General features: G+C 41.5%; 1 protein-coding gene across 1 annotated transcript in view; it reads left to right on the forward strand.

Moving 5' to 3' along the window:
• The window catches only part of RASGRF2 (Ras protein specific guanine nucleotide releasing factor 2), a 223,728-nt gene extending 203,363 nt beyond the window's left edge, over positions 1 to 20,365 (forward strand). The window contains exons 20-26 of the mRNA XM_049648890.1: positions 182 to 285; positions 2,660 to 2,744; positions 5,495 to 5,692; positions 10,847 to 10,926; positions 12,239 to 12,356; positions 12,932 to 13,000; positions 15,810 to 20,365. Of these exons, the coding sequence (XP_049504847.1) occupies positions 182 to 285; positions 2,660 to 2,744; positions 5,495 to 5,692; positions 10,847 to 10,926; positions 12,239 to 12,356; positions 12,932 to 13,000; positions 15,810 to 15,902 (747 nt within the window). The 3' untranslated portion in view covers positions 15,903 to 20,365. The remainder of the gene's footprint in view (positions 1 to 181; positions 286 to 2,659; positions 2,745 to 5,494; positions 5,693 to 10,846; positions 10,927 to 12,238; positions 12,357 to 12,931; positions 13,001 to 15,809) is intronic.
• Positions 20,366 to 22,684: the final 2,319 nt, after the last annotated feature.

Below are 22,684 nucleotides of genomic sequence, written 5' to 3' on the forward strand. Positions count from 1 at the left end.
ACTAAATTCGACTTGGGGTTTAGCTGTTGGTCCATGATATTAATGTTGGCTGATGTTTCTGAGCTTTTTGCCGTTTTCTTTGTAGCCCCAATCTGTGATGACCTTTGTTCTTGAGCAGCTGCCTTGAGCTGCTGGGCACCTCGCTCTCAGTGTGTTTCATTCCCACCTTCCTCTCTTGCAGACAGACTGTCCGAAGGCTGAGTGCTTTGAGACCTTGTCAGCCATGGAGCTGGCTGAGCAGATCACCCTCCTGGACCACATCATTTTCAGAAGCATTCCCTACGAGTGAGTGTGGCCCTCACGGCTGCAGGCCCCCTCAGGCAGGACTTGTGGGCTTAGAGTCGCCATTATACCTAAGGCAGATGTGTGTGCACAGAGGTGTGAGTCTTAATCTTACAATGGTTTGGTCCCACTTGAATGCCTTTTGGTCACAGTTTATTCTAGAAATATTGATTTGGCAACACTGAGGACTATCAAGATGTTCACTCTTGTGTTTCTCTATGTTCTGTAGTTCCCGTGGAATGTGAATTTCTTCGTATTCTCACATCCTCGCATTATAGAAACCTCAATTTGGCTGTAACAGTGGTTCTCAAACTTCATGGCGTCTAAAATCATTTGGGAAGCTTGTTAAAAATGTACATTCCTAGATACCTCCTTCTGAGATTTGTGATTCTAGGAGGTTTGAGGCCCAGGAAACTGCATTTTCAGTGGGAATCCCAGACAATATTGCGTGATCTAAGACAATATGTTGAGAAGCACCGATGTTGGGTGAAGCTATACATTTTGCTACAACTATTCACCCACTTCCACGAGCCAACAAGTATTGCTGAGCTTTGAGACGCTGTAGCAGCGTAGATTCCCGAGACAGCTTTGCACGGGGTGCATGTGGAGCGTAGACGTGCTGCATGAGCTGCCAAGTAATGAGCATCAGTATCACTGCTGCCCTTTAATCTTCCCATGTAGCGGATGAAGAGGGCCTTTAGACCCCTTCAAGCTGTAACAATCCGTAGCTCCACAAACAAGGCCTTTGTCCGGACAAATGACAACTGTTGGCACATGTCCTCTGTGAAATAGCTAAGTTGCCGGTAAAGCAGGGGCTGGGCATGAGATAGGAACGGTGACCCATGTTGTATGTAGAAAAGAGGACATCATGATGATGGAGAGTCAGGTAGGGCGATGGGTGGTCAGAGCTGCAGCTGTGTCAGAGAGGCATAAGGGGCGAGGCCAGGAGATGCCCCTGCAGACTTTTCTTTTATGCGTTTTATCTTCTTCCCCTCCCCCTCTTTCTACCCATGAACAAGCAGGGCAGGGGATGGAGGGAAGGAATGTGGCCTGTTGGCTCTACAAATGAACCCAGTGACTACTGGAGTGAAGACTTGAGTTAGAAACCACAGTGCCTCTCCCCACCTCCTGACTCCTCTCTAGTGCAGTGGGGATTTGGTGGGGAGATGAACATGACCTCTGTGGAGGAAGAGAAAGAAAAGGTTGAACACCCATGGGTGGTCTCTTCCTGGGACCCTTCCTCTCTTCTCCTCTCTGTCCCCACCCTGCTGATGGGAACATCTACCAATTATTTTTGTCTGTGGAACTAGCACACCTTTATGTCCAACAGCCTTGCAGGAACATGAAGGAACAAAAAACCCTTTGCAGGGACTCAGCCAACATTTCTGGATTAAGACTGTGTCAGAGTAATTACATTTCAGGTTATTTTTTGTAATGCCTATACAAAATAATCCCTGTATGCTCCAGCTTGATTGTCCCTTGCTTGCTGTGATCTGGTGGCCTGCTCATGGGTGAAGTGAAGGAGCAGGGATGTTATTCTGAAGACAGAACTTCCACCAGGCTGAGCTCCCACCCCTGTAACTGCCTTCACTACATGAAGTGGTAACAACAGTGTTTGTTTATTCAGCCTTTACCATGTGTACCGTTCTGGGCTCTGGGGAGAATAAAGGAAAATCTCTGCCCGTAGAATTGACATTGTCCTGGAGAATATCAGAGCAAAGTGGAGGAAGACATGTTGTTTTTGGTTAACGTTTTTGGTGGTGATGGATTTTTTTGGACCTTCTGCTAAGGCTTAAGATTATTTATTTATTTATTTATTTATTAATGTTTATTTATTTTTGAGAGAGAGAGAGACAGAGCTTGAGTGGGGAGGAACAGAGGGAGAGGGAGACAGAATATGAAACAGGCTCCAGGCTCTGAGCTGTCAGCACAGAGACCTTTGTGGGGCTCAAAGTCATGAACTGTGAGATCATGACCTGAGCTGAAGTTAGATGCTTAACTTGACTGAGCCACCTAGGCTCCCCAAGGCTTAAGATTTTTTTAAAGCTGATCCAGTGAAAATAGTCTTGGTTTCTGAATTAGTACTTTATTCCTTCTGTGTTGGCCATTGTTTACCACTTTCAGAGAAGTTTTTATAATGATCGTAATCCTTACAAAGTTCAAACTCTTCTAAGAAAAAGGTGGAAATTGAAAAATCTCTTTCTTTTGACATCGAGTAAAATGCTAGAGATGAGCAAAAATTCATTTGAGTCGGTCAGGAGCACTAGATGCTGGGCAATGTCAAAGTTAATGTATATAATAATCATACTCATTGTTCAGGATCATAGCCACCATTTAAGAAACTAAATTGGTCTTGTGTTCTGTTTTGAACTTACAGAGAATTTCTTGGGCAGGGGTGGATGAAGCTGGATAAAAATGAAAGAACACCTTACATTATGAAAACCAGCCAGCACTTCAATGATGTGAGTAGCCATAAAAATAAAATGTGGGCATGTTGTAGGAAGATGAGTCAGGGTCTTAAGACTCCTTCTCTAAAACAGAACTGATGAAATGTTTAAAAAAAAAAAAAAAAGCTTATATCTTCTCTAAAAGCTCCAAGTGTAATAAGTTCCATTTAACTTCCAGACATGAGGTTCACTTTTGGTGGTACCTAAGTCTGGCAAGTGCTCAATAATGCATAGGTCGCTGCTATTATTTTAGCATAATCATCATTACTTCATGGTCATACACTGACTAGTTCTAACAGCACATGTGTCACTGGTTCCCAGGGGTGCTCATGACAGTAAGGTTGGGTTAGTACAGATCACCCTCATTATTACTGAACATTCAGCATATATGCATTCCAGGCTTGGAAGGGACCCCTTTGAGCATAATTACAGTGTTGCTATAGCTGTGCACACTGCTGACCAGCTGTCAGTCCATCTCCCGGCTGTGCTTTTCTCCAGCAGTAAGATGGCCTTGCTGTTAAACCCACCAACTCCTAACTCCTAACTGGTTCTGTTCTAATCATCTCAGTCCTTTTGCAGAACCACATATGTGGGAGTATCTTCAGGCTTATCTAGGCAAAGGGAAGGCTCCCTTTCCAGTTCTACTAGATTACAGTAAAAGGAATAATGATGATGTTAAAAAAAAAGAAGAAGAAGACTATCAGGATCCCTGTAGGTAAATTAATAAGTCATCCAGAATCAAAATACAAAACAACAACAAATTCCCGAGATGGTATTTTGCACAGAGTACATGCAGACTGCATATACGCTGAGTGAATGTTATCTCATGATGAGCATCCGTGGCCCCGGTGCCTAAAGGACAGGACACATGGCCCCTGTAGGCTACTGTCTGAGAAGCAGAGCCCCTGCTGTAGAAAACAAGCCTGTATTGTCTGTGCCTACATACACTTGGGATATAACGAACAATCAAATCAGAAGTTCATTCCCAGGCTCCAGACTCTCATGTGTCTACCAGGATGGCCACTCATTTTGTGCCTTCAACAGATTGCAAATGAAACTTATCATTCATTGGTACCTCCCAGACCTGCCAAGCCTACTTCTACATCTGATGCTTTATTCTTAGTCTTGGGTAGTGGCCAAGACCACACGCTCACTCATCCAAGCATAGAATCTAGAGGTCATCTTTGACTCCTTCTCTGCTACCCATCCCATCTCGCTCCCCAACATATTAGTGAACCCTAAATCTACATATTTCCCAGACCCTTCTTTTCCCCTTCTTTCCCACTGCCATGACCTTGATTTGATTTTTCATCATTTTCTTCAGGAGCTCCTAACTCACTATCACCCCTGCCATCTCCTTGTCCCCCAAATCCCTTCTTCATACAGTGTCACAGAAGTTACCTTTCTGGAAGACCAATCTAATTATACCATTTGCATAACAAAATTCTGCCAGTGGCTTCCTCTCACCTTCAGCATACAGTCCCAGCTGCTCAACCAGGCCTACAGGAGCCCTGCTTACCTGGCATCTCTGCCTCTCATGGCTTCCTTGTGCTCCTCAGATGCCTGCAAGATCCTCTGTTACACCATGCCTTCTACTTCTGTCCCTTTCCAAATGCTCTTCTCCTTTGATGGAAAGCAGTGGCTAACTCCTGGTCAGCCTATAGGACTCTGTGCAGGCATGACCTCTTTCTGGAAGCCTCCTCTGTACTTGGACAAATGCCCCATGCTACCTCCACGTTCTCAAACCCCTCCATGCAGACCTAGCTTTGCATTTCACTATGTGATATTTACTTGTTTATGTCTGTCTCCCTTCACCTTGCTGCCTAGCTAGGCTCAGTGCCTTGAGATCAGGTATTCTCATTTATTTCGTCCTGTTTTGAGAACCTAAAAGAAGGCCTTGTCTAGGAGCTCAGTACAAAATTTTTTTAATGAATATATACAATGATAATTCTGAGGCACTGTGAGATCTAATATACCTATGGAATGGTCAAAGAATGGGTATACCCACTAGATTAAGTGTATGGATGTAAGTTTACATATCCTATGTTCTCTGTTAGTCATCAGTCCTAAGCTGTTCTTTTCCTTTCCATATTCTAAATGTTGAGCTGCTTCAGCTGCTGCCTCTTTTTCTCTTGGTTTCAATTAATAGAATTACAGTACTTAGCCTTGAAACTGTAAGTCCTATTAACCCTGATGGAAAAAAGTCCAGCGAGATAAAAAGGAATAAATGTTGTCTCTTCCCCTCTCCCTAAATGTGTCTGGCTTCAAAGTGTATTGGGTTAGAACTTGATTTGATTGGGGGTAAATGTGTTTTCTTTCCCGTGATAACTGGGGCTTCCTGGTCCCCACATGTTGGGGGCGAAGGAGCATGTGGAGAGCACCCTCCCCCCAAAAGTGAAACCCGTAATCAGCGAAGATTGCCATTCCTCGAGGGTCAGCTTATTCTATTTCATTTCCTCAATTACTGGAAATAACTCCTTCATCAAAATTACTGATTAAAAAAGTGATCCTTTCCTCCCAACATGTTGATTCCAAACAACCCCTCCTGTTCACTCTGAGGATGAACAGGTTCCCATTAGTTTCTTGTTGTTATTATTACTATACACTTCAGTCTTTTCAGAAGATTGGTATCTAAATACGGACTGTGATCTCCCTGTCCCTCAGCACCCTGCTTTCCTGACATTTCCGTGGGTAAATTAGGCACTTTGCCTGAATGCATTGCTTTGACTCTTGGCTGGTCTCTCTTGGCTTTTCCACTGTCTCAGATGAGCAACCTGGTGGCCTCCCAGATAATGAATTATGCCGATATCAGCTCCCGTGCCAACGCAATAGAGAAGTGGGTGGCAGTGGCGGACATTTGCCGATGCCTGCACAACTACAATGGCGTGCTGGAGATCACCTCGGCCTTAAACCGAAGTGCCATCTATAGGCTGAAGAAAACCTGGGCCAAGGTGTCCAAGCAGGTGAGCACCAGTGTGTGGCACATCCCGCTGCCGAGAGGAGAGGCCGGGAGACAAGAGCCAAGAGAAATATTACTAATGAGGAAATAATTAACTGAATCGAGCAGCTCAGTTGCCAAAGAAAGGTGCCAGTGCGGGTAATTACTGCGTTCTTACCACTTAATTGATTCCACTCATGTGCACTTCTAATTGGTTAATTTAGAAAAGCAAATACAACCCAAAACATTCATTATAACATATTTGGGACAACTTCAAACAGTGTAGTTGACTGGAGTTGTTTCCAAAATTATTTGGAGAACGTACGTTGATTCCAAGTGAACACAGAGATGTCCTGCAGATCCATTCTTTCTCCCCAAAGCAAGGGTATGAGTGCCTTAGGACCTCAATGTTCACTTTTTTTTGTTTGTCCTTTATATAGTAAAGTTTTGGCATAATGACTCAGATGTACAGAAAACCCTCTTAATTTTCTTTTAACTGGATTCAGTTTGTTCATTTTCATTCAATATTTTCAATGTGCAAATGAAATCAGTTTCTTCCGTGCCCTTTCTCCTGGCTTTCTCCCTGGGTGTTGGTGGGTGTTGGGAAGGGCTCCTCTGGGCTTGAGGGAGGCTGTGTGCACCCACCTATTGTAGCCTTCTGCTAGCCGGTCACTGGGTGTGGGCTGCCTCGAATTGCCTATGTCAGGTATATGTATGGTCTGCCTGATCTGCCCATCAAAGGGGCGCAGCGATTGAGGGCTTAGCTGAGCTCACCTGCCCTTCAGCTCTCACTGGCTCTGCTGGTCCTCTGAAATCGGGTGTGTCCTTCCTTTCCTACAGGGTTCCCTGCCCTTGGTGATCCGTGGTGGGCAGGCTTACTCCTTTATTAGCAGACAGCTACCTTGGGCCTCTCAAAGGGCGTTGGGGGAATTTTCCAGACTCCTCCACATCCTACTGGTGCCAGAGGCAAATTCTTTTTCTGTCAACAAAGCCTGGACCTTGCAAATAAAAGCCACAGCTTCTATAAGTACTGTTTTTAAAAAAACACTTTATATGTTGAGATCATTGTAGGTTCACATACAGTTTGTAAAAGATAATGGAAATCCCCTACACCCTACACCAATTGCCCCCCAATGTAAACTCTTGTGTAAGTATAAACATATCCCACCCACGAGGTTCGCATTGGAAACGTCCACTCACCTCATTCAAACCATCAGTTTTACATACACTCATTTGTGTCTGTGTGTATTTACATTTATGCCCTTTTATTACCACAGTAGTCAAGATCAACACAGTTTTGGTACCAGGATCCCCCCTGCCACCCTTTTATAGCCATAGCCGCTTCCTCCCTGCCCCTCCCTAACTCCTGGCGACCAAAAATCTGTTTTCCATCTCTATAAAATTTCGTCATTTCAAGAACATTACATAAGTGGAATCATACAGTATATGACATTTTGAGATTGCCTTTCTAAAAACTCCCGTGAGATCCATTCATGGTGTTACATGTATCAGTATTTAGTTTCTTTTTAATGCTAAGTGGTACTCATGGTATAAATACAGGACGTTTTAGCCATTCACCCCTTGAAGAACATCTGGATTATTTTCGGGTTGGGGCTATTACAAATAAAACTGCTGTGCACATTCATGTATAGGTTTTGTGTGACTATAACTTTTTGTTTCTCTGGGATAAATGCCTAAGAGTGCAGTTGCTGGATCATATGGTTATTGTGCGTTTAGTTTTATAAGACACTGTCAAATTCTTTTCCAGAGTGGCTGTGCCACTTTATACTTCTATCGGCCAAGTATGAGTGAGCTAGTTTCTCCAAATTCTTGCCCACATTTGGTGTTATCACAGTTTTTTTATTTTAGCCCTTTTGATATCTCATTATTGTTTTAATTTGCATTTTCCTAATGGCTAATGTTGTTAAACATCTTTTCATATGCTAGTTTACCATCTGTTTATTCTCTTCAATGAAATGTCTGCAGCTTATTTTTTAATTGGATTTTTTTCTCACCTTTGAGATCTGAGAGTTCTTTCTCTATTCCTCCCACTTTATCCTTCCGTTTCAAAATTATTTTAGCTACGCTAGGTGCTATGACTTTCCATATAAATTTTAGTAAAAAAAATTATGTCTAAAAAAACTGTATTGAGATTTTTTAATGTTTATTTATTTTGAGAGAGAAAGAGTGAGATCAAGTATGGGAGGGGCAGAGAGAGAGGGAGGGAAAGAATCCCAAGCAGGCTCCGCCCTGTCTGCACAGAGCCCAGTTCATGAACCGTGAGATTGTGATCTGAGCCAAAATCAAGAGTCAGACACTTAATCACCTGTGCCACCCAGTGCCCCTTTATTGACATTTTTATTGAAATTTCATTAAACCAATGTTGAGTCTTATTACTATGTTGAATTTTCCAGTCCACAAACACAGTATGTTTCTCCATTTCTTAGGCTTTCTTAAACCAGCATTTTGAAATTTTCAGCATGCAAGTCCTGTATATGTTTTGTTAGATTTATACCTAAATATTTCATTTTCTGTGGGGAAATTTTAAATATTACTGTGGTTTTATTTTTGGTTTCCACATGTTCATTGTTAGTATATACAAATGTGATTTTTTTTTTTTTTTTTTTTTTTTATGTTGGTGATGTATCTGCAACCTTGCTAAACTCACTAATTAGTCTTAGGAGCTTTTTTGTAGATGCCTTCGGATTTTCTATATAGACAATTGTCACTTGTAAATAGGATCTGTCTTATTTCTTTCTTTCTAATTCATATGCCTTTTATTTCCTTTTCTTGCCTTATTGCTCTGGCTAAACTTCCAATACTATGTTGAATTAGGGTGGTGAGAAAAGACATACTTTCCTTGTCTTCATCCTTGTGGGGAAAACATTCAGTTTTTCACCATTATGGATAATGCTAGCTGTAGGTGTTTTGTAAATGCTTTTTATAAAATTGAGGAAACTATCCTCTCTTCCTAGTTTTTTTGAGAGATTTCTGTTATGATGGGTGTTGAAATACTGTTTTTAAAACGGGTTTCAGACAGCTGTATCAGAATCGAAAAGCTGGACACTGATGCCCTTGTTGTGGCTAGCTTTTGCCTCCCCCTAAGACAATGTTGGCCTCAGCCATTGGGCATTAGACACAAAGAGCGTATTATCCTGTCACACACATTGTCACATTTCCTCGAGGTCAGTAAGTCACTCCTCTGCCTTCTCTTTCATTCACTTTCCCCTATTTATTTTTCATCTGAAGTTGGTATCAAGGGATTCTTAAATCTTCTTTAAGAAAACATTAGGCCTGTGATTCAGCAGTGGCCCTACTAGGTATTTACCCAAAGGATACAAAAATACTGCTTCGGAGGGATACATACACTCGGATGTTTATGGCAGCATTATCTACAATAGCCAAATTATGGAAAGAGCCCAAATGTCCATCAACTGATGAATAGAAAAAGAAGATGTGGTATATTTGTATATAATAGAATATTAGCCATAGAAAAGAGTGGAATGTTGCCATTTGCAAGACATGGGTGGAGCTAGAGAGTATTATGCCAAGCAAAATAAGTCAGTCAGAGAAAGACAAATACTGAATGATTTCACTCATATGTGGAATTTAAGAAACAAAACAGATGAATATGGGGAGGGGGCGGGAAGAGGAAGGCAAAGAGAAAACAGACTAAACTACAGAAAACAAACCGAGAGGGTTACTGGAGAGAAGGTGGGCGGGGTGGGGGTGGGTAAAACGGGTGATGGGTATTAAGGAGGGCACTTGTGATGAGCACTGGGTGTTGTGTATAAGTGATGAATCACTGAATTCTACCTCTGAAACTGATATTATACTTTACGTTAACTAACTGGAATTTAAAAACTTGAGAGAAAAAGAAGGAAACGCTAGGCCTTCCCCATAGTTGACTTAAGTGATATTTATGTGTTTGACAGGATGCAGCTTCAGGGATAAAGGACTAAGGAATAGGGGTGATAAGACTAATATTAAAATCTTTTTTTTTTTTTTTCAAATTTGAATGTACTACCTGTAGGGGCATTAAATAGGCATAATAGATTAAATACCATTTCAATCACATATATATGTATCATCTAAAAGGGCTTTAGGATGGGTGATGGACTATCCTCTGGGGCCCAGGACCTCAGTCTAGTCACAACAGGTAGTGCCTGGTTGCAGATATGCCCTGCTCCAGATGCTCTCATCATACTGTCTGCTCTGTAGCTGTCTCTTCTTCAGATCTGAGTCCAGTCTGGGCGACATTCAGAAGGCCTGGTAAATGTGCACTATGAAGCCCACTGAATCTGGTCTGTGGCTATAGGACAGACTATATTTCTGCAGCTTCTTTCACCCAAGGCCAGCTCTGGGCCAGGCAGGAGGCCTGCCCAGCCCAGCCCAGCCCCCTCCTATCCCTCCACCCCTGCCCAGACCTTGCTGGCTGTCCTCTTTCAGAGTCCTCAGGAAGCAGGATGAGGAAGGCAGCCCTTTGAGTCATTCTGAAAGCTCTCCTGAAGCGTGCAGCTCCTCCCCAGACTGAGGCAGAGTCATCTGAGGAGTCCCAGCCTGGGCATTCCAAGTGTCCCTGCTCCCTTGCCTGGGCATGGGTGTTACCAGGGGTGGGTCATCACCCCCAAGGGCCACCCTACCATTCTCCCATGTCCGTGGAAGAGACTCCAGATCGATGTCGACAACAGTTTTATTTCTTGGCAAACATCAGTTATACTTCTCTAACAAGTTGATGACTATGATCACAAAACAAGGGGTTTGTAGTAGAAGATAGCCAAGCAACCAAGTCTGTGTTTTGATAATTTGGAAATTAACATGCAGAAAGATTCACCCTGAAAACCACCTGACATGAGACCTCTCCTTTAAGGTTCCCTAATTCAACAGTGCTTTGTCAATTCTTTAAATCCCTGTTTCTTGTGCCATTGCAATTTTTTTCTATGGATTTTCCTCTTTTTGGCTAAATGAGCAGTGTAGTCACTTTCTCTTCTCCACATGTTATTTTTTTTAACATGAAATTTAACCATAATGCCCCATGTCTGTCACATGACAACAGTCTGACAAAGGTGTCAGCCCCAGCCACTGTAGAAGGGAATTGAGCATCTTTTGGTAACCCTACCTGTCTTGTCAAAACATAGGAAAATTTTCATGACATACTAATTTATTTGTTTCTTTCTAGACAAAAGCTCTAATGGACAAACTTCAGAAGACTGTTTCATCTGAAGGAAGATTTAAAAATCTCAGAGAAACCCTTAAAAAGTATGTTTACTTTAATTATTAAGTTATTCATAATGCAAAAATATATTTAAATAATGTTTACAATATACACATAGTGGCCTGCCTCCTACTTTGCTTTGAAAAGAAAAACAAATGGGAAATAACTTCCATCATCTAGATATTTTCCTAATTTTTCTTTTCATTTGAAATACTATGCATACAGTGTCTTGTGGATATACTCATGGCATGTAGACTGTCCCAAGCAAGAAGAAAACATCGCCAGCTTTTACTCTAAAATCAAACATGTTTTACTATAAGAAGTTTCTTGGTTTGATATTTGTTAATCTAAGCACAGTACATGATTTTTTGTGACTTTTCAAAAATATTCTAGGACCTATTAATTATTGTTATGTATTTGTGGCCTTTTATTGCCGGGTCATTACTGTCTCCTGAGACAGACCGAGAGAGAGAGAGAGAGAGAGAATAGAACCTGTTCTCCTGCAGCTGGGTTTTCTTATGATCTACTGCACATACTTGACTTGCTCTGGAAAACGTTAGTCCTGTGATGCCATGAGCAAGCAGAAGACTTGTAGGAACAACAACAGCAGTAGAAGAACTACACCAGATCCTCACTCCATGACAGACGCCATGCATAGTGCTCCATGCGTCTTATTTAAGCCTGACAGTGAACTAAAGAGATAAGTTTTATTGTCTCCATTTTACAGATGAAGAGACTGTGGTTCATAGAGGTTGACCAGCATCACTCAGTACGTGGTCATACTGGGACTCAGACCCAGTTGTCTCTGGTCCAAAAGTCCATGGCCTCACTCTTGACTCTGAGAAGACCAAGTGTACCCCCCTCAAAAACCAAACACAAGGCATCTATGTAGTGTGCGGTCGTGATATTAGTTAAGTCTATACCTTCCAAAACACTGAAATACTAACTAAATCAGAACGCAAGCTTTACAAGCTCTAATCACATTGATTTTTATACCCAGTTCTTTAAAGTTTCCTGTTTACACTCTAAGGAGGTGAGGGCTCAGGGGGTTCCTACATGCTCATACGGCTAGTTTCCAAGTACTGCCAGCACCTGTTTTGTATTTGTCTGTAAGGCATCCTGTTGTTTGAACGCGCCATTGTCTCAAACACATTGTAAAGTATGGGCTGTAATTTTCTATTATAGTCTATTGTGAGATGTATTTAAAACTCTTAATATCAGGAGACTGCTTCTGAAGATGGGATTAAAAGACTTTATTCTTCAGGATTGAAGCAGTATATTACATCCTGTTAAACAGGGGAGGGAATTCGATATTTCTGTGAATGAGCTTGAGAACAGTGTTCCTTGGTTTTGCAGCTGTAACCCCCCAGCTGTTCCTTATCTGGGGATGTACCTGACAGACCTAGCATTTATTGAAGAAGGAACACCAAACTTTACTGAGGAAGGCCTTGTCAATTTCTCCAAAATGAGAATGGTAGGTAGTAATTTCATAATCAGCCTATTTTGATGACTTCAATGGCTTATAGAGAAGAGGGAGGCTAAGTCATGGAGGTTACTGTTTGCATTTTCATTTTGAGGTGAAAGAGTTGGGGGCCATCAGGTTTAATACATGATGTGGCTGATTGTCAGCAGGGGTGTTGCAGCTTGCATTCTGGGCAAAGGGGTGGGGAATAACTCCAGGGATGACTCTCTAAGATGGAGCAGTGATAGGTGCTGAAAGCTTTGTGCTGGACAACCAGGTTCTGAGCACCAAGTTAGAAGCAAGGAGCCCAGGAAAATAACACCCAGAGTTTACCACCTGAGGTAAACCACCTGCTGAACCTGAGGTCACCCGGTGCTACCTGTTCTTCTGATTGTGAATGCAATATCTTCTTGCTGTTTACATTTCATGTGACTCTTTGAAGGGCAAGAAACCCCTGGGCATAGAGAATGATAGGGCACGGCTCCAACACTTCACTGGAGAGAATGCCTGACTGCTTGTGGATAGGGCCCAGAAGAATGTGATGCAATCCTTTTGCTTTGCTTTTGTTGTTATTGTTTCTTTATTAGATATCACACATCATCAGAGAGATACGCCAGTTCCAGCAGACTTGCTATCGAATAGACCATCAGTCAAAGGTAATATTGTGTGGTTGTTAAGGGAATTAATAAATAGAAAAGCGGAAATTAATGAATTAGAAACAGTGGTAAAGTTGATCAATAATACCAAAAGCTGACTCACAGGAAAGACCAATAAAACAGACAAATCTTTGGCAACTCTGAGAAAGAAGAAGGAAGGAAGGATAGAAAGAGGAAAAGAGAGAGACAGAGAAAGAAAGCAGGCAAAAAGAACACCCAATTTATCAAGTTCTAGCAATTGTATATTTTATATTTCTCATTAATGTGTCTACACCACCACCCTGGTCCAAGCTACCAGTATCTGTTACTTGGTCTACTTGCATTCACTCTAGGATGTAAAGTCCATTCTACAAATTACAGTCAGATAGAACTCTCTGAAACACAAGGTAAAAATATGTTTGTCCCTTGCATAAAATATTTTATAGGTTTTTCATTGCTCTTAGGATAAAGAAAGAAAAGGTCTAGATGTGTCCAAGAAGTGTTACATTACATGGCCCCTATTCATCTTTCAAGACCCGTCTCACTTTATAGACCCGCTTTCTTTCTCTATCCCAGCCACAGCTGGTCTTCCCTTCCCTTTCCTTTTTTCATTTTTAATAGATATTATTTTTTAGAATCATTTTAGCTTTACAGAAAAATAGTACAGAAGATTCCCATATAACTCAAAGCCAGTTTTTCCTTATTATTTTATAGAACTTGACAGACTTATCCTGAAACCCATAAGGAAGCTTAGGAAAAAAAAAACAGACAAGGATTTTTTGAAAAATAAGAAGAATAAGAAAGAGCTTTCCCTACCAGATACAGACACATGTCTTAAAACTATAGTGAATAGAACAGGACTATATTGGTGCAGGAATACAAATTCAGTGGAGTGGGATACAGTCAAGATGGAGATTTGTCTCTATGAAAATCTAATATGGAATAAAGGAGGCATTTACAGAAAGTGCCGGAAAGAAATTGACCATTCAAGTAAATGGAATAGGAATTTTGGCTCTCCATCTGCTACCATTCACACACACACAAAATCCAGATGAGCTCATTATCTAAATGTAAAAAGAAATATTAAATTATGTGAATAAAATATAGGACAAAATATTCATGACCTGTAGATTAGAAACACCTTCTTAAGCATTGAATGTAAGAGCTGCAAAAGACAAGATTGGTTAAGCTTGCTGCATCAAAATTAAAAACTTCTATGTGACAAAAGGAAATTATTTTAAAAAGCAAAAATAAAACCAGTAGAGGAGGAGATGATATTTTATAACAGGTAAAAGAGACAGAATAAAAGTATTCTTATTCGTCTTTAAGAAAAGTATAAACAACTCAGTAGAAAGATAGGCAAAGCTATGAACAGGTGAGGTAACTCACAGAATAAGAACAAAAATGGCCAGTAAATATTTGAAAAATGTTCGGCTTCACTGGTGAGAAGGAAGAGAAATGCAAATTATACTGAGGCATCATTTTCACAAATTTTAGAATATTGGTAATATCAAACATTAGTTACAGTGTGTGATACCAGGTACTCTCATATACTATAGGTACAGCAATTTGAGAGGTTAGTTTACATCATATTTTAAAATTAAAAATTGACGAACTGAGCAACCAGACTTCTCCTACATTGCCGGTGAGAAGAACATGGTTCATCTACTTTGGAAAACTGTGTTGTGTGGATATTTCTTAAAACATTAAATATGCATCTACGTTAGGACCCAGGAATTCCTCTCCTAGGCGTTTATCCAAATGAAAACATGCTCATTGAAAGTCTTGTATAAGATGTTCGTAGCGTTTCTTAATAATAGCCAAAAATTGGAAATAGCCCAGGTGTCCACAAACAGATGAACTGCTAAACGAACGTGGTGTATCTACACCATGCAGCACTGCTCAGCAGTGACAGGACAGACTAATGATACACGCCACAGCATGGATGGACCTCAAAACACTATGCTGAGTGAAAGGAGCTGGACACCAAGCACACACTTACCTCAAATTCTAGAGTCAACAAAACTAATACCTGGTAACAGAAGTCCTAGCGGTGGCTGCTTCTGGGAGCAGATTGACTGGGAAGCTGAAAGAGGGAACTTCGTGGGGTAGCGGGAGTGTCCTGTATTGTGATATATATGTTAGAACCAATCAGACTATTAATTTTACTTATGTAAGTCATATCAGTAAAATTAAAGAAATATTTCCATGGAAATACTCCAGGCCCCAACATTTTTATCTTAGTGTCATTTCATTTCATTTCATTTTGTCTGTCCCAAAGGAATATTCCTGAGTGAGCACAGGAAACGTGCTAAGGAGGATTTCACTGTATTTCACTGTCACATTGGGTAATAGTGGGATACTGACAGCAGCTAAACACCCATCAATAAGAGATCGTTCAATAACCTCTGATCACAGGTTAATACTGTATAGCAGTTAACATTCTGTGTACTGACATTCTGTGTAATCAGGGCTCTCCAGGACTTACAGTGAAGAGATGAAACCAGAAGAAGATGTACAGTAGGATACCACTAATAAGAGAAAAAAGATTTCTATTAAGTACATTGAATATCTAGAAAGATAGGACCCTCTGGAGGATACAAACCACATGATAGCAGTGGTGCCTGCGGTTAGCTGGGAGAGGACTGGAAATGTGTGATTGTTTTTGGGGTTTTTTTTACAATGAGAAAATATTCATGATTCTTAAGAAGTTACATAACATTTTTTAAGTGTCTAAGAGAAAATGTTTAATTGTGTCAGATTCCATTCAGAAAATGTGAGTAGTGGAGTTCTGTAAGAACCAAAAGCTCGGATTTCCCTGTTCCTCCAGGTGACTCAGTACCTGCTTGACAAAGCCCTCATCATAGATGAAGATACGCTGTATGAACTGTCACTAAAAATTGAACCTCGGCTCCCTGCTTGAAGATCTGGCCTTGCCCCTGACTCCGTAGAATTCTCATGGAAAGTGGGACGGACAGAACTGAGCCATGCATGCCATGCCTCCCACCGTGCAGTGTGGACCAGGGATAGAGACAAAGCCAGTCTCCTTTGTCCACTGAAGAAGATGGAACCCAACTGGAATTCTGTCTCCAGCCAGGGAAGCCCAGCTGTTTGGGGTCAAAGACAGATGCTTCAGACTTGGGTGGGAAGGTGAAAAGACTGATCCTTAGCAAAGCTGATGGTGCATTTTTCATAAGGGAATGTAATATAGGAGATGCTGGTAGCCATTGTAATGAAGCAGGTAAGAAGGTAGATTTCAAAGTTTGCCCGTGTTCTGTTAGAACTTGGGGACAAAGATCTGTGGAAAAAGGCCTGAGCTGCTTGTCTGGCACTTTACTGGCTTGGGTACAACTACCAACTTTCTCCTAGGGTTTAACTGCTTCTGTTATGTTTTCTTTGTTATAAGCTTCCAGAAAAGCTGAGGCTTCCTCTTCAGGGATGGACCACCACACGAGCAATTTCAGTGTACAAGCATGTGCATGGTTTTCAGTGCATTCTAAATATTTACATTGGAGGGATGGCATGTTCTGAAACTGCTTTTTTGGTTTTTAGGCAACAGGATAGGAAAGACGTGATGAAAGTCAAGTGAATGCAACTTAAAAAAAAAAAACCAAAAAACAACTCAATAGGCTTTGCCCGTGGTTCCTGCCTGGCAGCTGACTTCAGGTGGGGCGGGGCTTCCTCCCGAGGCTGTGGTGCCCAAGAAGCCAGTGCCCTCAGAGAGGCAGGTGCGGAGTTTGCAAAAAGGTGCCTGCACACCTCCCCAAGAACGCTGTGGGATAGGACAGAGGGCCACCAAGCGCTGTGGGGGTTTTAGGCTGAGCGATCAGATATCCTTGAAAATTATCACCTTGCTGTGCTTGTTCCCCACCACCCTCCCCGCAGTAATGTGGGGACTTTTTCTGATTTATACAAACCATTTTTTGGCTCACTATGAATACTGGCTGTGTTTTTAAAACGTTGTGTAATGGGATCTTCTTTTTAAAACCCACACTTCTGTGTGCTGTTGGTAGAAGTTCTTCCCCGGTCATCTTTGTTTTTAACTTTAGGGATATTTATGACTGAAAGTACTGGAAGTGTATGGGAAATGGGACCAACCACTCAACAGCTCTTATATCAGAAAACTAAGGGCAGGACTTAGTTCTTCTGTCATGTGCTGGGGAAGTGACCTTACTCTTCCCAGGATTGTTGGTTGTTGAAGAAATAGGGCTATCTCATGTTTACCTCCCTCTTCTCTTCTCAGGGAGATCTCTGCTTTAAAAGAAGAAAAGAGAAAAAGATACAGAGTTATTGTTACCTGAGCCTATTGCACCTGACATTTTCTCTTAGAGGCATGAAGTATGTTAATGCTGACCATGAAAAAACTGATCTATCTAGCTGCTTTCCTTCCTTCTTTGCACTTTAATTATGTTGTTATAACTGATGGCTGACTAATAAATTCAACTTGCTGGCTCATAAGACCCAGTGGAAATTCTAGCCTTCATAATGTACCATAGAGGTGGAGAATGTATATTTTTCCTGCATGGTAAGCGCCATCTCTGTACATAGCTCTATAGTGAAATACCAAGTAAGCAAAAGAAAATATTTATAATATTTGAAGACCATTCCAAAAATATTTTCAATAGCTCATATTAGCCAACAGTGTAGCACTAAACCCAAGGAGGGTTATTTATGGATGCTTTATTTTTCTTTTTTTGAAAAGCTGCTTGTCTGTTCTCTTTAGTTTCAAATAAGAGGTTGATGCACCTTGATGCATGATAAGCATGGGTTGTTTGGATCCTAACAATGCATATCTTGCAATTTATTTCTCAGTGTTCAAAAACTGAGCATTCGAACTAATACATGTCAATTGCACCAAGCACCTCAAAGTCTTGCAGAAGAAAAGGAAAATAAAGGTTAACTTTCTTGGCTCAAAACCAGTCTTGGAAGGTGGACTAAACCAGGAAAAATCCGTGACAGGACCACACGCATAGTAGTTTCAGGCAAAACAACATGTGGAAACATCCATGCGGTCTGCTTTGAGGTCCCCAGAGTCTTCCAGAGGGGAAGAGGTCACTCTGTGTGCACTTCCCCGGGGAAGTTTGGACCCTTATTTCCCTGACCCAGATGTTCCTGAGGCACTGCAGCCAATCTTACTAAAGAAAAATGGGAGCTAGAGGAATTTCCAAAGGCTCCTCCCCTTTTGGAGAGCTGTGGTTTCCTCAACGAATGACAAAGCTTTCTCGCCTATTTCCTGCAGAATGTTGGAAGCGCCCCCTAGTGGTCATCCACGGGCACTGTCAACTGCTATGGTGACCCTTAGCGTTTTACTGAGTTATGCGTCCTTCCTGCTTTCTGGAGCCTGAAGCCTTTGCTGGAGCTGCGAAAGTGAGGACTCCACCTCCAAGGAGCTCCTTTTCATGACCTGTACCATTTCTGGACCATCTGGGAAAAGAACGTGCATTTTAAAAACCTCACTTTGGTCACGTTTAAAATCCCCAAGAGCAGTTTGCAGTGCTTCTTCCGATTGTTAAAGCACTCATCCTCTTCTGCCTTGCAAGCTTTGTATTTATTGTTAGAGTGTGCACTCCCAGCTGTGTCTGCCTATATTCCATTATATGAGACCCATTTCTAAGAGTAGAAGGCAGGTCAGCCTCTCACAACCAAATAGCAAACCCTTGAATTGTTACCAAATTAACCTAGAAAATCAGAAGTAAAAGCCAATTTCATGCTTTCAGATGAATACCCGCATTTTGTACTGTCTATGAAATTATCTTGGGGCTTTTAGGGGATGCCTTCGGTTATTAACTAAGACATCCACTTTTGCTGCAGGGACAAATCTCTTACTTAAGCCAGTATATTATGTGACAGACTTAGGCATGAAGTAGAACGTTGTCACTTGTCCTTAGTGTTTCTCTGAAGGAATTTAAAGGGAGAATTTTAAACTACTGTTGCAATAGTTTTGAGTGGCTCTCACACAAAGCCCCCATTACTTTGTTAGATTTCATACATGTTAAAGTACTGCTTAAAAACAAATGAAACTCATAGATACTGAATAACTTGGAAGAGAAAAATCCATCACATTCCAATTTGGAGTATATGATGAGGGATCAGTTCCTCTTCTCTCACAAAACTTTGGGTTGGTAATGACTGGGCCACTTTTAAATTCTTAACTGAAAAGAGTAATACAATAGAGGGGTTATTCCACCCCCCTGCCAAATCAATGTTTATTTTAAAATAAAGGATTTTATTTAGATTTCTTTTCAAAGTTTGATTTTATCCCCCCTGAAAAAATGATTCTCTTTGCTTTAAATATTTTTTTAATCTAACCTGTGAAGTTTCCCATTTTTACTACTTTTGAAGTGGGGTATATTATATATGGGATATATATTATGTGGGATAAATAATACATTATTTATGACTAAAGAATAGAGCCAGAACAGAGCCAGGCTAATGCCCACAGCCAGAAGGAATAAATGAACAAGATTCATTTTCATTTCAATAAGATACCAGACTGTAAGTTTAGATAATGACTGATTACAGATGCCACTACATGAATCCTGATAAGACTTGGGTCAATGAAATCTAATCATAGTGTCATTTTTCCATGGCTGTGAGTAACTTAAAATTAAGGCAGGGCAAAGCTAAAGTAGAAAACCATTTTGTTGTACGTATAAACACATGGATGATTCAGAAAAGTATTCATCTTGGCTACCACACAGCATGACATTAACATTAGGTTGATTGTACTTGACCTCATCTGCTCAAGAAAAAGAATAGTTCTACTTGATATTGAACCAGTGTCTTTTGCACAGCCCATTTTGTCTATCCCTAGAAAGTCAGTAGTAAAAGAGCTGGACGAGGTGCCCTAGCCCTGAGTCCTAGGCCCAGATCTACATCTGCAAGCTGGGCGACCTTAGGCCAGCGCCGAAGCCTTCTTGAGCCTCAGTTTCCTCATCTGCAAAATGAGCTAAGAGTGAATCCTGTGCTGCCTACCTCACAGGGCTGTCATCAGGACAAAATGGGTTCGACTGTAATCTGTAAAGTGCTGTCCAAATGTGAGGCAACATGATTACCATCCTCATCTCTCTTTGGCAAAGAATTATTTAAATGTATTTCTTTCTTATTTGTGTGTGCAAGCGTGATGGACAGACCCATGTGTTACTTTGAGAAGTGTATTGTTTGTGTCCAGTAACTTTGCAAATCTGCTGCCATTTGTGATTCTAACAGAGGGGTTTGTGATGTGTCCTAACACTTGCCAGGTGGGGTGTGGGTTACACCTATATGCAAATTAAATTTCACCTTTCTCGATTCTCAAAAATCTCATGAGTCTCTTCATTTGATTCTTTTTGCATTTTTCTACCTAGTCTTCTTTGTAGCAATGTGCTTCTTCAGATATTCTTTTACTTCTAAAGTTCAGGAGAAAATAAAGTTTGGAAGAAGCCCATGTTGTAGGCACTAAAATATCGGAGAATTAAAGGGAACCTCAGAAAAAATATCAAGGGCCATCGGGCCCCATTGTCTTTCCAGTGCTTGAAGCTTTCCTGTGATACCCACAGCTCATGTTTGACCACCTTTGTCCATCCCCAGACACAAAGAACTCATTACTTGCCAAACAGCTCTGTTCATTTAATGGCAACTCAACGTTCACAAACAGACTGGGTGTTCAGGTGGACCTAGCCCAGCCATCACTAGCTCCATCTGAGGCTAAGTTCCTCACCTATAAAACAAGATGCTTATCTGCCCTTAGAATTACTGTAATGGCTACATGGAACAGTATATTCAAAACTACTCTAACTTGGGGCACCTGGGTGGCTTAGTCAGTTAAGCATCTGACTCTTGATTTTGGCTCAGGTCATGATGTCATGCTTCATGAGATCGAGCCCCACATCAGTCTGTGCACTGACAGCACAGATCAGTGCTTGGGATCTCTCTCTCTCTCTCTCTCTCTCCCCCTCCCCGTCTGAAATATATAAATATTAAAAAAAATAAAAATACTCTTATCTTTTGTCAAGTAGGTAAAGTTGTGCTAATATTTGGAGCTGAAGAAAGCATGGTGCAGCTGTTGCACACAAGTGAGAACTGAGGTAAGGAAGAATTTGGGTTTCTCCTATTTCACTGGCTTCCTTTTCCAATTCTGAAATGAGCAATCCAGCTGGTGTGGACTCATGAGCACAGGTTCTTCTCGTTTTATTATTCGGCCATCCCACACAGCATTACCTTCACCTGCCACCACATCCCAGCCTTGGGATTCAGGAATGGAAAAGAGAATGATCCCAGGACAGATTTCCTCTAAAGCAAGTTGCAAGCCTCACTTCAGTTCCTGTCCATATGGCAAGAGTCCGCCAAGTGGCCATACTGGCTAGTAGGTATGGGTAGAGCCCCCGAACTTTGAAGGGCGTTGGCGGAGATGAGAAAGGGAGAAATGGCATATGAGAGGGATCATGTTTGAAGGATTTTTGGAACTGTGGGATTTCTGTTGAGTCTGTGTAGATGGTGCCCCCCCTCGCCCTGTCATAAACTTGAAGATGACCATGTCCCCAAAACAAAAGTGGCACCCCCTTTTCTTAGCAATGTGCCCACTTGTTCTCTTCAGACCTTACTAACTCATGTAGAATTACCCTGTAAAAGATGAAGTGTTGAGGTAAGGGGTGGTGGTGCTGGGAAGTGTGTGTGTGTGGGGGGGGGGCACTAAACATCCATTAGTAAGGAATTGGGGAAAAAAGAAGAGTGGTTTCTCATTGTAACTGTCTTCTTTAAACTCTATATTTCCATAAGCCTCATCATTTTTTGGATCTGGGATCTAGCTATTTCAGGGCCACTGGATTTATTTCAGTTGGTGTCTGAACTGACTGGAAACTGTGTGCCCACAAAAGAACTATTTTAGGAAGAAATAAGCCTGGGCTCCCCCTGCCCCGCCCCCACACCTTACCCCTCACCTCAACTCACAGAGCTCACTGCCTGTTCTGCTGGGGGGAGGTGGGGGGGAGGGGGGGCTCCCAGGGGCAAGAGAGGCCACGGGTCCATTATGTCAGAACGTGCAAACCAGAAACTCTGACTCTTTAGATCGTGCAATCACTTTTGACGGTCCCAATCTGCAGTTGTTTTAATGAAATAACATAGAAGAGCCTAGAAAATATTTGAGTAGATTGTAGAAAGCCTAAGTATTACTTTGTAAAATTTTTATTCCGGGGCACCTGGGTGGCTCAGTCAGTTAAGCATCTGACTCTTAATTTTGGCTCTGGTCATGATCTCATGGTTCGTGAGTTCAAGCCCTACATGGGGCACTCACTGACTGTTGCAGAGCCTGCTTAGCATTGTTGCTTTCTCTGAAAATAAATCAATAAACATTTTTAAAAACTTTCAATTCAGTGTAAGCCTGGTCATGATGATAGCATATATTTTAACTGAGGTATGAGCAATACACAGTAAAGTGCTTGAATCTTATGTGAACAGCTTGAGGAATTTTTACACATGTGTGCACCCACACAATCACCCCCCAAATCAAGAAACTTTCCAGACCCCTGAAGGTCCCCTCATGTACCCTCCCCTCATGTGCCCTCCTCAGTAACCCCATGCAAAGGTAAAATACTTATTTTTTGCCTGGTTTAGAATTAAAAGAAGCGGAAACTCTGAAAGGGAACCACTCCAGGTAGGAGGTTATTTCTGGGCTCCACCCCCTGCTCCGGGTTGGATCCTGATTAAAAAGGGAAAGGAACCAGCTGG

Source organism: Panthera uncia (assembly GCF_023721935.1).
Source record: "Panthera uncia isolate 11264 chromosome A1 unlocalized genomic scaffold, Puncia_PCG_1.0 HiC_scaffold_17, whole genome shotgun sequence".
NCBI classification, from domain to species: Eukaryota; Metazoa; Chordata; class Mammalia; order Carnivora; family Felidae; genus Panthera; species Panthera uncia.